Source organism: Dermacentor silvarum, chromosome 6, assembly GCF_013339745.2.
Source record: "Dermacentor silvarum isolate Dsil-2018 chromosome 6, BIME_Dsil_1.4, whole genome shotgun sequence".
In the NCBI taxonomy this organism is placed as follows: domain Eukaryota; kingdom Metazoa; phylum Arthropoda; class Arachnida; order Ixodida; family Ixodidae; genus Dermacentor; species Dermacentor silvarum.
The window spans coordinates 166,791,297-166,807,083 of record NC_051159.1 but is presented as its reverse complement, the minus strand read 5'-3'; the positions used below and the strand labels follow the sequence as shown (position 1 = coordinate 166,807,083).

Below are 15,787 nucleotides of genomic sequence, written 5' to 3'. Positions count from 1 at the left end.
CGCGCCCTCGTGCTTAGCAGCGCCGCGCCAAAGCCACTAAGCAACCACGGCGGGTGTGTGCATATTCCATGTTTCGCTCTTGCAAGTAACAAAAAATTGTGGCAGTTTCACCCGAAAGGCGAAGCATCAATTGCGATAGCAAATTAGTAGAGAGCTATACGGAGTAAGGATAGTAGCTTTATCAGCTGTATAAACTTGGAGATGCAGCAGCACCAGCAACGCGCAGAACTGTTGACGCCATCGGCATTTTGCCCGCGTTCGCACCGAACGCGCGCGGCGCGGCGTTGGTGACTGTTGCAGGTGCCACTGGGGGCGGCTCGGAGGTTTTCGACGATATCAGAATGGGAGACTCCTCGAGCAGCGTCGGAATCTTACCCATCTTCTCGCCTCGCAACGTTTTTATATAAATACGCATCTGGTGCCGCAGCTAAACGTCGCCTCCCCTCCCCCCTCCCGTCCCCCCACGGCCTTTCGCGCGATGGAAGAAGTCGCGTTCGCTCTCTATATATGGTGATTGTAAAGGAGGAAAGAGACGCCTAATTCTGCAGCCCTTCAGGCAGCACGGCGCAGAACGCGCGTTTGTTCTCCGCCGTGCGTTCACTCCCCGTGAAAGCGCGCGCCCCTCGCACCCTTTCACTCGCACATACAGCGTTCGGCGCGCGGCGACGTTTGGCGCTGAGCCGTGCTCCCTCAAGGGCTGCAGAAGATAGCGCCAACCTTTCCCTTTCCCTCAAGAACCACTTATCGCGACGATTTCATCTCCATTGACGTCATACGGAACCTCACGGCGACGGCGACGGCAGTAATCTGCTTTTGAGTGTCCATATAATTGCTATCGCAATAAAAGTATCTATAAACGTTGGTCCGGAGCGCGGCGACGATTTCATCGCCGTTGACGTCATACGGAACCTCAGGGTGACGGCGACGAAGACGGCAGAAATCCGCTTTGGAGTGTCCATATAATTGCTATCACAATAAAATGTGTAAAACGTAAAAGTAACGCAGACCACCTTTCTCTAATTTTTATTGCGATAGCAATTACATGGACACTCCATGTGAATTTAAGCCGTCGCCGTGATGTTCTGCATATGTTTAGGTATATGCATGCTATATGTTTATCTTTGGCGTCTATGTAAGTAGATGTTATACCATTCAACCGCCAATGTTGCTCAAATCAGATCTTATGTCTATGACAATATTTCGTCAGGAGCTTTTAGAATTGCAGATAGAGGATAGAGGATATTAGAGGATATTTCAGTGTCATAGCACATGCCTTTTATCCTAAATCTTCTCAAACTATTAAAGTGCAAAACAATATCAATGCTCACAATCTGAAAGTCATGTAATTTCACTGTCGACGCTCTTTACGGGCACGCAGTGGCGCGTGCGCGATGCCATTACATGCCCTACACGGCGTGAATGTCGCAACACCGTGCGAGCAGCTCAAGCGCAACGCTAAACCTTGTCATCGCTGCCAGTGCTTCGTTCTGCGGCCGAAACTGTTTTGACACAGTAAAACTCCACTTGAACGAACGTTGAGAAAACACTCGCTCAAGTGAAAGCTCAAAGTGAAGCATAATTACACAGTTTAGTTTTATTGCGATAGCAATTATATGGACACTCAAAAGCAGATTTCTGCCGTCGGCGTCGCCATCGTCGTCGCCGTCGCCGTCGCCGTGAGGTTCCGTATGACGTCAATGGAGATGAAATCGTCGCCGCGGGCTGAACGCTGTATGTGCGAGTGAAAGGGCGCGAGGGGCGCGCGTTCACGGGGAGTGAATGCACGGCGAACAAACGCGCGTTCTGCGCCGTGTTCGCTTAAGAGCTGCAGAAGTATAGGCGTCTCTTTTCTCCTTCACCATACATGTAGAGCAAACGCGCCTTCTTCCGACGCGCGAGAGGGCGTGGGAGAGGGGGGGGAGGGGGAGGGAAGGGAGGTGACGTTTAGCTGCGGCACCAAGTGCCTATTTATATCAGAGGCTCCGGCAACAGTCACCAACGCCGCACGCATTTTGAGCGAACGCGGGCAAAACGCCGACGGCGTCGACAACAGTTCTGCGTGTTGCCAGTGCTGCTGCATGTCCAAGTTTATACAGCTGATAAAGCTAATATCATTACTCCGTATAGCTCTCTACAAATTTGCTATCGCAATTGATGCTTCGCCTTTCAGGCTGAAACTGCGCCATTTTTTAAGAGACTTGCAAACTACTTGTTGATAAGAATGGTTCGCTCGAGCGAGTCAACACATTTTGTTTCTTCTTTACTGCTCCTTGACGTCTTTTGGTACTTTAACGGAAACTCAGACTCCTAATTAATAAAAAGTTGTCGCAGTTTCACCTGAAAGGTGAAGCATCAATTGTCGACGCCGTCGGCGTTTTGCCCGCGTTCGCGCAAAATGCGTGCGGCGTTGGTGACTGTTGCCGGAGCCTCTGATATAAATAGGCACTTGGTGCCGCAGCTAAACGTCGCCTCCCTTCCCTCCCCCTCCCCCCCCACGGCCTTTCGTGCGTCGGAAGAAGGCACGTTTGCTCTACATATATGGTGATTGTAGAGGAGGAAAGAGACGCCTACTTCTGCAGCCCTTAAGGGAGCACAGAGCAGAACGCGCGCACAGAGCAGAACGCGCGTTTGTTCTCCGCCGTGCGTTCACTCCCCGTGAAAGCGCGCGTCTCTCGCGCCCTTTCACTCGCACATACAGCGTTCAGCGCGCGGCGACGATTTCATCTCCATTGACGTCGTACGGAACCTCACGGCGACAGCGACGGCGACGGCAGAAATCTGCTTTTGAGTGTCCATATAATTGCTATCGAAATAATAAATTTCACCTGCTCACATGTCCAATTGAGATTGTTGTAGCAGAGACTGAATTCGTTATATCTGAACTCGTGCTGCCCGAAACTTTTCTGCTGTATATAGACTTGGTACGTACACGGCCGGACTGGGCTACACGCATGGGACCGAGCAGAGAGTCCAGACAGGTCGTAGTATATCTTCATTCTGATTTGCATACGTCGAGGCGGTATTAAACGCCCTCGCTTTGGCCGTTTTGCCATTCATTTGCATGTGTTGCGACTGTTTCTTTTATGACAGCGCTTTCTTTCTATGTTAGCATCTGCGAGGTATTCAGGTTTCGTCTTTTTTTTTAGATAATTTGTCTTTTCGCCGTGCGGTAATAACTTGGCTTTTCATCACAGACGCCTGCCCTAAATGCAGATGGTGTGATACAGTCCGTTTGCTGCGTTTCTGGTCCTACGAGCCTGCAACATGGCCTGTGACATTGATGCCGGCTGCCTCGGATCCATATGCGCTCATTTACGCTTCTCTATACTAATCTATTTCCCTTCCTCTCGATTTCAGCTTCCTTTTTCGTTTACCCGCGCAGTGTAGTAAACCGGGGACCTTTTTCTCGTAAAACTCCCAGTCTTTCCCCTCTGTTTTTTCTCTTAATCAACGAGACAAATTCACTGTGCCCCAAATTCAGTTTGTAACCGCGAGAATTTCGGCTGTGAACGCCCCTCTCTCGTTGTTTCTCTTTCCTTTATTTTTCTTTTTTCTGCATGAAGTATTAAGGCACTGAGGCAACTTGCATTGATTGTGCGATCCAGTCGCTCCTCCTTTTTCATTGTTATTTTCAGTTTTAAAGCTACCTCTTTTTTTATCAGTCAGATCGGGATGAAAAAACGAGACAGGCAAAGAGGTTAACCAGAACAAATAAGTCTGGTTTGCTGCCCTGCATTTGGAGGCTTGAAAGGAGGGTGCGTTAGAAAGATCAGAAGGAAATATTAGAAGAGACAGCACATGCACACCACCACTGCCATTCACAGTCAGTTCACAGCACAGGATAACAGATTAGTCAGTTCTAAAGTCGTTTGTGCAAATTTGTTGTCTTAATAATTGAGGAGTTAGTATAGACGATATTGGAGCAGCCGGCTCTTCGGTAGCCAATTTCACACCCATTGTCGTCCCCCAACCTCCCGCCCCCTTTTACTGCGAAGCTGTCTATGACTAGGAGATGGGGTTTTGTAGCGTCCACGCGGAAACACTATCGTCATCAGCAATGGCTCGAGCGTCGTCTTCTCCCAAGGCTGGCTTGTTGGCGCCCCTCAGAGCAACTGCACAAACGCGCTCGTCGTCATCTGATTCAACAGCTGGCTGCGTTGCCGCTCCTCATTCCAGCGTAGAATTTCACTTCTCTTCTGTAGTCGCAATGGGGAGGCCTCGTTTACGGGGGTATGAGCCATTCATTGTCTTACGTGACGGACAGATTTAATAATAGAGGTGATACGTGAATATGTGTGCGTACCGATCGGCACGATGACCACCGATCAGGACAATAATTATGTTCGTACCTTTCTTCAAAATTCTGTGTCACATCTGTGTCGTGGGCTGAACAGCTTCGCTGGCCATTCACCTTCACAAAGTTGAATGGGTCATGTTTTTGATTTTTTTTTCGTTCGACTATTATGTATTTTTAAAGCTAAAATAATACGTGACGGCTTCTCTTTTTCATTTATTATTAAAAATAAGAATCAGAATAGATATACGTCGATGCACGAATTATTAAAATAAACAATCATGCAAATCCCACTCACATTCTGTACTTCATGCGAAGCAAAATTTTTTCTTCGCATGAAATGTTTGATTGAAAGTTATATAACTGTTTTTATTTTCTGCAGCACTTCTTGCAGCATAGCGATTACGTGTGTGCCCGACAAACGAGTAAGATGCGGAAAGCTTCACCCTGTGATCCACATGACCCACGCAACCGCATATTACAACTGCCTCCGTGATCAGCAAAGTTTACCATTGCACTCCCTCCGGGACTGGCGCACCTTGCTCAGCAAGAAGCTGACCGAGCAGACGCGCAAACCATCGGGAATGGAGACGCAGAGAGATGCACGTTAATAAATAAATTGTGCGCTTGACCGCGTATATATGTTGCACTAAAGATACGTAGGTATCGCATCTTGCTTCACTGCACAATTCGTAGTGAGCAGAGCCGGCAACCGGCACATCTGCTGGAGGTAGTACAGAATGGGCTACATATAAGCCAATACGTTATACGAGTGCTGTCATGTGTGTTCGCGCCAGTCGGCAAGACAGCAGCAGCCATAGTAAGAAATAGCCCGGGAGGCTTCACCTGGAAAGCTTCGCTTTAAACAGTATGGCGAAACGGAGGCAGAAGTCTTTCACGAGAAATGAGAAGATGCAACAGATGTTATATGTTCACAAATATGTTTAACATGTATGCTCTGCTGAGGAGGAGGACGAAAGAGAGAAGGAAGGGATGTTAACCAGAAGTGCGTCCGGTTGGCTACCCTACTCTGGGGGACGGGAAAGAGAGAATAGAAAGATGAGATAGAGAGATGAGGAGCTCGCGCACGCACGCGGGAGGTCCGAGCAAGTCGAAGGCGTTCACATAGGCCATTCGCACTCAAGAAAGACAAAAGTGCCTTCACGGATTTGTGCGCCGACGAGCGATGGGGACGGTCTTCAAGTAGCACCTGCACGGACAATACCGATCGTCCAGTCGTCACAATGCGATAGATAATGTTGGAAAGACAAACATTACCTGCTCGATCTGCTGAAATACGCAATAATGCTGTGCCGCCAATACATGTTGAGTATGCCACAGTTCCCAAAGGACGGCTGCAGTGCGTTCGCTGCTTCGCTCTATAAGCATCAACAAAACACGTGCGACACAACCAAACCACGCAAAGGCTCTTCTTGCGAAGGCGCGAACGAGAGAGTACGAGAAAGAGAGAGAAGGCGCGAGAAAGGAGAAGCGGCCAGCACCCGTCCACTGCGAGGTCGCGAAGCGCCGCGCGGCGCCGAACTTGGCGCCGGCCGCCGGCGCTACGCTCCCTCGGTGCCCCGAGAGCCGGAAACGGGACGACGCGCGCAGTCGATGCCCGAAGCGCGCTCGGGACGCTTCGGGAGAGTTTGAGCGGGTTGTCGCCGTCCTCCGCGAGAGCACGGTCCAGCGACGCGCGGTCGTGGGCCCCGCCCCCCTTCTATTTCACTCGGCGACTGGCAGCCGCCTGATGCAGTGAAGTCCCTCGCCCGCTCACACCGACCCGTCTCCCTCGTTTTCTCTTCCGGTGGTTCCACCTGCGCGTCCAACGTTGAACAGCGGTAGCGGAAAAGCGCGGTTTCGCTGCTGCGATCAAGAGGTTTCGCCCGACGTATGGCGCATTCCCGCATGGCGCGCGGCCTTTGAAAGAAGAGTCGGTGGTCTTTCGGCCCGGTAGCGGTTGCCGCAATCATGGACCCTTGGCTGAGGCGTATCTTCGGCGCCCGGATTGTCGGACACCTGTTCAGGTAAGCTGGTAGTGATCGGGCAGGCTGAACGATTTCTTTTTTTCTTTTAAGTTTCATTCATTCGTGCGATTTCTACGTAGTTCCGCAGTGCAGGTTAACAGTGTGAAGCACCCAGTTTTCTCAAGTCGTGGCCAAGGCGTCATTTTCCGCAAAGGTTCCTGTCACCTGTCCAGGATTCTTACAAGAAGACAAACAGCTTAACACGATTCCACGCGCGTTAGCCACCGTACGTACTGGGATATACTGGGACCTGCTCTCGGGCACTAGTTTTATGGCTATATAATGTTTAGCGGACGGATATGAAAAATCCAGCACCACACTTCCATATTTCTCGCGCCAGGAAGCCAGCGCCGGAAAGAGCGGGGGGCGCACTTCTACTCCGCCAACAACCGCGCTCGTCGCTCGTCCGCGCCGTCTCTTATCTCCACACGGCTTATGCGCCGTGCATTCGCCGCTCAGTTTCCGTTGAAGCGATAGACCGCACGTACCTTCGCCCGCAGCGGCATATGCTTGCTGCCAGCGTTTTGACAGTCGTTGTCTGCAGTCATTCAGTGTGATCTATTCGTGTTTGTTTGTGCGCGCTCACATCACGCTTGCTCATTCAGTTAGTAATAGTCGGGTCACATTTTCCAACGCACGCTACACATGCCATGCTGCCCGGATCGGCAGTGCAGAGCTACAGGTATGTCCCTTCGCACGCGATGCCCACGGGAAGCGCTTCTCATCAACACCACCATTTCACACGCGCCTTCTCGTGGTCATCGAGCCTCTCTTCATGTCGGTCTACTTACGCCGCAGCACACCTGCTTACTTAATCAGCTCATGTTTACTACAATTCATATTGCTACCAAAGCCGCTCACCTTACTTCGTATGACATTGCTGTGTTGCTATCGCATTCATTGCTTCGCCCTTAGGGCGAAACTATGACATTTTTTTAAAATCAATTTCTCCTACCCGCGTTACGTCTTATGTTGATGGTAGTCGCTAAAGGTGGCCATTATTGAAATCGTAATGGTGATTTATTTGCACGTGAGCGAGTCTGCGCACGGTAGCGTGCTAGGCGAAGCACGGAAGTAAGAACCCGTACGCATAAGCGCCTGCAAACCTGCCACAAAGAACAGAAAAATTAACAAATTTTCAACGCATATGTTCGAGTGTTATGAGAACACTACGATTCATCGTGTCTAAATCGCACTAAATCGGCTAAACCGCGCTATCTCCTGAAGCTATCTCCTGAAGAGGAGATAGCTGTCGGTAAGGTATAATCGCACAAAGTACACTAAGTACAACAATGGTCGTGCGTTTACGGATACACGCACCACACGACACGCAACCCAGGCAGCTAATGGTGACTAGCGAGCGAGCAGGCGATCGAGCGACACGCACTGAAGCGGGGCGAAGGACCGAACATGACACGGCTCCCAAGACAGGCAGGCGGACGCGCTTGGACGAACACGCATTTTGGGGGAGGCGAGGGAGACGCGACAACGGGGTATACGGCGAACGTTGGCCGTTCACAGACCCGAACACGTTTCTTCTTCTTGAACATCTGTCGATACACGGCACGACAACACAGCAGCCTCGTACAACACGCTTCCAAACAAATGCAAAACACTCGAAGGTTCCGCCGATATATCCAGCCGTTGTTAGATGAATTTGGAAATAACGTCGCCTTTAGACGGCGTGCATTGTGGCACCATATATACGCCCGTCGGGCATACCGTCACTAAATAACCACAATCTTATCAGCATCGAGGGACAATTCGATGTCGTAATGGTGTCTTCGATGAACGTCATAAGATGAACGTATCGTTAAGATAAGCGTTTGATCCCTGGCCGTGCCTCTGTAATCAAAAACATGTATAAAACCCGGCATGCGATTTTCTTGTGTTCAGTGTCCTAACTTTCTTCTGAAGAGTGTCATGCAATGGGTGTGATGTACGTTTTATTAAAGTGTAACGTCACGATGACTTACTCTTGTCAGTGGAATTTTGTGTGCTTTGGTGCGACATCTTTTTTTAATCGGAACTTAACACGGTGATGACTTGCTCGCGTGCATGACCTACTTTGCGCTTATGAACCCAGCTATTACAACCTGATTGGAGGCTACTCAGTCAAGTCACAGGTGATGCGCTGGCTCTACATTACGCATGATATGTATATATTTGCAAATTTGTGTTTCGTTCTTTCTATGTGACTTTTCTTTCTTAATGAAGGTTGCCTTTAACCACTGTGAAACAATAATTATTTCCTTTTGTGTTTTCCTCTTATTTGGTGTTATTGTTTTTAGCAGCAATTTGAGAATAGCGGGCGCTTTAGTGTCTAAACTTCCCATTTTGTCGCTGTCAAAAAAAAAAAAATAACGCTCACCTCGTATGTCCTTTTTTTTTTTTTTTTTTTACTCGGTAAGGAGCGCTGGACATACTGCTCAAAACATACTTTTCAGGGTCATTGACCCTGAAAGCGTTAAACTGATTTATTATCAGCTGCCCTGTCCGATAAACTGTTCGACTACCAGGATTCCGTTGACCAGAGTCCTCTGTCATCAACAAAAAAGAAATCGCCAGAAACCTTCCTGCACAACGTCTAAAATAGCAGTGATATTTCTATTTATAGAAATATCACTATAGTCTATATCACTATGTATAGCTTTCTATTTCAGACAGTCCGAGATACGAGCGACGATTCAGTGACAAATATGAAAAAGATTAAAATAATCACGAAAGCATGTTAGTGTCCATATTCAGGGAGTCTGACGTACTTTCTGAATTTATCAGAAGCCCGATGAAGTATTGCACGCCTGTATTACTCCTTCTATCTTTTTTTCTTTCCTTGGCGCAATCGCTGCGGTGAAACAGCAGACCACGTCGCGACTGTCACGAGATCCTGAACTCTTCATTTTTCTCACATAACCGCTATACTCACAGTCATTCAATCAGTAAATCAAACGGTTTCGACAAAGTAGTTCCAACAAACAAATTTCTATTGATTCATCTAAGCAAAACGCACTTCTTGTCAAATCAGGTAGCAATTGAAGCACAAATTAACAAAATAATCATAAACGTAACACACATCTGATGTCTTCAGGTAGCATACGATGGTTTAATCGTCAATTGCCTGCTCCTAAAAGCTCACATACTACGTAACGCCAGTGGTCAAAAGTATGTGCCAAATCCGCCACCAGGGCCATGGACAGCACTCCCTAACACTCGCAGGGTAAGATCTTGCACTTTTGCATAGATATCCAAGAATGTGGAAGTGGGAACAGCCGCCACCCTATCTTAATGGTAGAGCATCGCACGCGTAATGCGGAGGCTGCGGGTTCGGCTCCTTTGTATTTTCGTACACTTTCTATTTTCTCTTTCTATTCCCCCTTTCCCTTACCCCTAGTGCAGGGTAGCAAACCGGACGCTCTTCTGGTTGACCTCCCTGCCTTTCCTCTCCTTGCTTTCTCTCTCTTTCATTTCCCTGGACCTCATAATTCCTACATTTTATTTAAACAAAGCATAATTTTCCCTATCCTTTCATTGGCTTCATTATCTATTGGTATTATATGTTGTTGACTAAGAAAAGTTGGGCCTCTTGGTGCCCCCCCCCCCCTTTTTTTCCCTCTCATTCACACATTTTGGGAGAAGGCAATCAAACAAGCATTGTACCAGAGGCTTTTTTTTTTTTTTTTTTTTTTTTTGAGCCGCGCTAAAGCGGTAACGTGAACCCTTGGTTTGAAAAACGTGTCATCACCAGAACGAAGTACACTGAGAACGGGTTAAGGAGCGCATTGAATATGTTAACATTGCGCCGAACGACAGAGATGCTCGTGTCACTTTGATACGGCGCAGGCATGCAAGGCATTTGAAACAAGCAAGAGCGACCGACAGCTTCTGAGTTCCCGAATTGCGGCGGCTGCCCGCGGCTTATTGAATTGACCTTCAGGCGGGCGTGTGTGAAATGCCCCTCTTCGCGACAGTCATATCCGTCTTTCTTGTGATCCAAAATGGGATGGCATGCGAACAGTCGCTCGCCATATGATTCTGTACAAACGTGTCATCCCATTGAATGTGCTTGCTGATGTACTGAATAATTCAAGTGCCAAACGAAAAGCCTGAATTGAAAGGTCATAGTTTCACGTTACGTGAAGCTCAAAATATGGTTTCTGTGCTGAAGACGCTGTCGAAGTACAAGTATACTACCAGAATTAGTGAGCGCGTCAGTCATACACATTGTTTTACATTCATCTGGGGCTGCAGCACCTGTGCGACTTCAAACATTCTTGATTCCCGACATGTAGTCAGCGGTGTGTCACCCACTCACTTTAGTACAAGTTCGAAGTCACACCAACCCTTCGTGCGCAATCTGTAGCATCACTTGCTTTATTCAATATCCTTGTGAGAAACATTTTCTTCGAAGTCTTTTTTTTTTCCTCAAGTGACTCAAGGGTTGAACACTGCAAGACTTTTGAAAGGCGTGCTATCTGGTATATACATTGCTCAGAGCTCCCAGGATTGATAAAGCTGAAGCATTTGTTATGACAGCTGAGACTATTTCATTAAAAAACATTCGCTATTAAAGCTATTCTAGGCCAAAAGCATTGTGATTACGACGTACGAAGGATGACTACAATTTATAGGAGCTGCTATCATACTTCAACTAGCGTCCTTATGGTCCACGCTGTGAAATTCCTTTTTTGCTGCTAAGAAACGCGTGACACATATAAAGAAAATGGAGGCAATCCGCGAGATGACGTGCAATAAAACAAAGTATGGTTAGCAAAATATTGCGGGGCTATTTGGTTACTTCAGCCCAGAAAAAAAGATAGCGCGACTAGGAGACAAGCAGTCAAGAAAGAACAGTAGCTGTTGTATTTCTGTACACGTCTCTCGTGCGCTTCTTCCTTCCTGAAACTTCTCTTTCCTTCTCTCAGTAACTATATTCATTCAGCGCCGTGCCCTCTCACGGGGCATCACGCATAGACTGCTACCAGCGGCTCTTTCCCTCTTGAGCCTGTCTTATCCTTTCGAAGTTCTTGCACGCAGCCATTACTGACATACAAAAGCTGAAAATAAACGCATTCTGCGCAGATTTCGATGGCCAAGGAGCCTTTCCGGCTGATTCAAGACTGAACTTCGACGAACGTGGGACATAGAGGGGTTGTATCTTAATCTACCTGTCCCATTCTGTCTGCGGCGGGACTGAAACGAGTGGTCCGCGTATAGACAACTGGTGTCGCACTTTGAGAACGCCGAGCTCTGGTGCCGCATTCCAGCCACGTTCGCTCTGGCGCGCCGAAATCGCCCGGCTGCCCCAACGTGCGTGGCCACCGTCCTCCCGCCTCGGTCAACTCAATCAGTCGGCTGCCCCGATTTCCTCCTTCGCTGACGGCTGATTCGATTCCCCAGTAGACGAGAACTCCTTGATCGCCGCAAGCGCGAAGTGATTGGAGTCAGCTTGGCGCTGGGCTCAACACAAACCAAAGTGCTACAACACAGTCTCAAGCCTTTCTTTTTTGTAACTCTGTTGCTGTAGGTTGTGCAGTTCGCTCCTTGGTACACTTCGAAGTAAAGCTCTTGAGAAAATTGCGAAATGACGCTAGTAACTGGATGATAGAATCATGAGGTTTAACATCCTACCGTAACACTGGGTGTTATGAGAGACGCTGAAGTGGAGGGCTCTGCTGAAGCAATTTTATACAACGTGGGGCTCCCTTACGTGCGCCTAAATCAAAGTACACAATCTTTTTCGCATTCGGTGGATTCGATTGCCGTCACGGCAGGAGATCGAATCCCTGACCTTGTACCAATTATTGCATAGCCCCACATAGCCAGTGCAGGAGGCACAACGGCAGTTGCTAGTAACTGCGATGTAATGTTTGTTGCCACGGACGTGAGACGATTGCATCCGCCATCATTTAACACAATGGAAGAATGTCTCGTTTAAACACCGCAGTTAAATTTAACTGTAGCGCTCCATTACATAGCGGTCACGCGCTGCAAAGAGAAGTTATAAATCTTGGCTGAGACAATGGAACCCACAGTTGCGCCTTACGTGCATTGAGTCTGCAAACAAATTTCAAATTGCGGCAATTTCTCGCCCAATATATTGTGGCTCGTTCAGGATGTAGGCCCACCGCGTGGCTGCACTAAAAAAAGCCTAAATAGTTATCGATATAAATATGACATTTGAAGGCACGCTATTCCTGGAAAAATGCACTACACTCTTTCCTTTTCTTTCGTTAATCACAAGCACGATCTTTTTAAAGATTATTTGGCGAATGCAAAGTATATTAATTTGCGCGTTGCCCTTATTGTGTTTTCCCTGTAAAATCACCAGAAGCACCATAGACGCGTATTTTTTATTTTCGTTTTGTACCAACCCAGCGCCTTAAAAACATATTCGAAGTTTCCAACATTAATATAAACGAACAACCGTGACCTTGCAATACAGTTATCATGTTATCTTCTGAGCAATAAACATAACACGTTAACTATTTGGGTAGTTTGTGGAGCACACATTGTCAGAAGAGAACAAGAGGGCTTAACTAAAATATTCGTGCGATAAACGGCCATGATCGACCTGCACACTGAACAATCTGTATCCCGTGAATGCAGTAAATGCGGCCACACTGAGCCACCACAGCACAGCAGAACAAACGCAACTTTGCCAGAATAGAGAGTTTTAGATTAGGGGGACGCAAGCGTAGGGGCCCCCCTAATCTAAAACTCTCTAATGCCTGAACGAGCTGACACCCCACGCACGCAAAATAAGCGCCGCCGTACGGTGACCTGTGTTTGCATCAGCTGACACAGCGCGACGGTCTGCCAAAATTTTGCGACCTGTAGTGCCGCTTATTCAAATTCCCACGACCACGTCCTCCATAAATTGCTCTAGCGTATACGTCAGCCATGCAGTTAAACTTATGAATAAACTAACACCAAACTCAATGATTCACTGCAGTTAAATTCAATTGCTGCTCCTAAGCGAGATTGTGCATTGGCAGTTTACCAAAAGTAGCAGCCTAGTAACAAGTCATCTAAATGTTCGCTTGCCATCCGCTGCCACTTTACATTACGATTGTGTTTCCTTTGTAGTTTCGTGCTACATTCGGGTGGATGACAATTTTTCCCTTTCATTACTTTTGAAGTACTCATGATTGCACAAATGCGCGTCATGTATGCTATTTCATGTATGTATGCTATTTGAGCTCAGTACGGCGAGAAAAGTGCAACACTGTCGTTCCTATGATCTATCCTATTTGAGTATGTTAGCTTAGTGGTAGGTAATAAGTACAACAGGTAATAAGTATAAACAAATTGGTCACCGAGGCCAGTCGATGTCATAAAGTGAAGTGACGCCCACGTTTCTTTGTAAGTCTTCGACGCACGGGGTCATGGTGCAAGAACGCTTGTCTGAAAATTGCCGACATTATACAGTCTGTAAACACATCTCGAAGAATGTAGCGCTAGAGAAAAAAAAACAATATGTGTTCGGTTGTCTCTTCAGAGTTGCACGAGTTCAACATGGGTGAGCCTGCTAATCCGATAAAAAATTAGTAGGTTTTCGTTAAAAAACCTTTTGTGCGGAAACGTACAACGTGAGTTCTGTGTGTCGTGCGCAATGTGTGCGTCCATCTGCACACGGTCCGGCTGTTCACGTGACCACGGTGTTTGTTCAAGCTTCACGCCTTGTGTAAAGTCTTATCAATTACTGCGTATAAGGTACAGACAACTAGTCATGATGCCTGCAATCTGCGGCAAATCGCTGCTTTGGAACTCTGTGTTAGCACGTCTCAACCGGAAACTTCTGGGCCGCCTGCCAACCACGTCAAAGCAAGCTACTCGACTCAACCTTAGCCAGGCGTAACGCGGCGATTAAGCGATGGCCTCCAGCGCGCACGCTTCTCAATCCTGGCGCCTATTCTGCGTGTCACGCTTCAGGGCGTCGTGCATAATCCGGCCGTGTGCTTGTTACACAGCTGAGCGCACCTGCAGAATCAAAGCCTTGTTTTGCTCTTTCACCGCATCCTTCCTTGTTTAACAGTTTCAGAAGCGACCAAAAGAAAAGAAAAGCATGCACCACAACGTTGTCTCCGGCTACTGCTGAACTCCATGTATAAACTTTTCGATTGACTGCAACAACATTTAAGGAAATAAACTGCTTCCGAAAAAAAACCCCCTTATTGCCTACGCCCGACTACCTGGGTACAACGAACGTACGCATAATGTTCTGCTGGAGATAAAGCATTTGTCTCTTAGCAGCGAAGCTGTTTAAGCCAGCCGTAATTTGTGGTTCGTATCAAGAAACTATCAAGAAATAAAATCACCAACCCTTCCCTTGTCGAGAAAATTAGGGTAAGCGAAGCTTGCCGTGTGTGTATCTGACCTTCTTGATGATTTTCTTTCTTTGTTTCTCTCTCTCTTCTCTCTTTCTTTTTTGTCCCTGCTATGTGCCATTGAGCTTGGACCCTTCCTGAACTATCGCCAGGATCGGCCCACTTTTCAGCGTGACACACTGCACCACGTGTCTCATGTAACTTGTGCCACCTAAAAGTGCCCCGCGACTAGTAGTGTGGCACATTTTCGTGTTTCGAAGGCTGTCTTTCAGGTTTGGAAAACTATTTTATGTAGCATCAACATAACATCATTATCAACAGAAAGCTTGATCGGGAATTTTTCAGGATGGCTACAATTTTCCCATTGACACTTTTTTAAATAACTGAGCAGTTGATTAAGTAGTAATAAATATGTAATTAAATGAACTTACAATAAATATTCTGACTTGCTCCAAGATGCGGCATAACTTGGTTCAGTCCAGCTACGTAGAACTTGTGACAAAATTTCGAAAAATTATATATATATATATATATATATATATATATATATATACATGCAAGTTACGTTGGACACGTGGTATATCAGTACGCTCGTTCTACTTCTTGAAGCGGAGTTTCGTTTCATCCCGGGTACTCCGTCCTACATACGGTCGGCACCAGAGGTCGTAATCGCGCTAAGGGTCGGGCCGGCCCTTGACAACGGAGCGGCATAATGCACGAAGCTAGAACGGGAGGCACCACGGTGGTCCTTGGAGCTGTCCCGAGGCTTGGCAAATCGATATGTCGATAAGTGGCGCTCCTTTCGAAACAAGGTCAGCTGAGCCTCTCCGCGCTTTGCTCCTTTGTATTGCCTGACGAAAGGGAATAGCTATTCTGCGCTGAAGAGATCGTCCCGTTATTAATTTTCCCCATGCCCAGTTGTCACAATGACCTCGACAAAAATAAGGTTAACTTCCGCTTTCTCCACACCATCAGTATAGCGAAAATTTATTACCATCAGGCATAAAATTAAATTAAAATCTATTGAGAGACCTGCTCACGACCTGCTTAAGTGACTGATTGTGACCCGCGTATGGAAGTCATCCTCGATAACCATCATTACTACCATATTCGCTTGCTGCTTACAAACCATTCGTTTC

The 15,787-nt window shown here is 47.3% G+C and overlaps 2 protein-coding genes across 4 annotated transcripts in view; one reads left to right on the top strand and one right to left on the bottom strand.

The window, feature by feature from the left end:
• The window catches only part of LOC119457028 (uncharacterized), a 334,439-nt gene that overhangs the window by 178,331 nt on the left and 140,321 nt on the right, over window positions 1–15,787 (bottom strand). The window lies entirely within an intron of this gene.
• LOC119456351 (connectin) overlaps window positions 5,906–15,787 on the top strand; it is a 44,979-nt gene continuing 35,097 nt past the window's right edge. Inside the window, exon 1 of the mRNA XM_037718066.2 lies at window positions 5,906–6,321. Coding sequence (XP_037573994.1) covers window positions 6,266–6,321 — 56 coding nt within the window. The 5' untranslated portion in view covers window positions 5,906–6,265. The remainder of the gene's footprint in view (window positions 6,322–15,787) is intronic.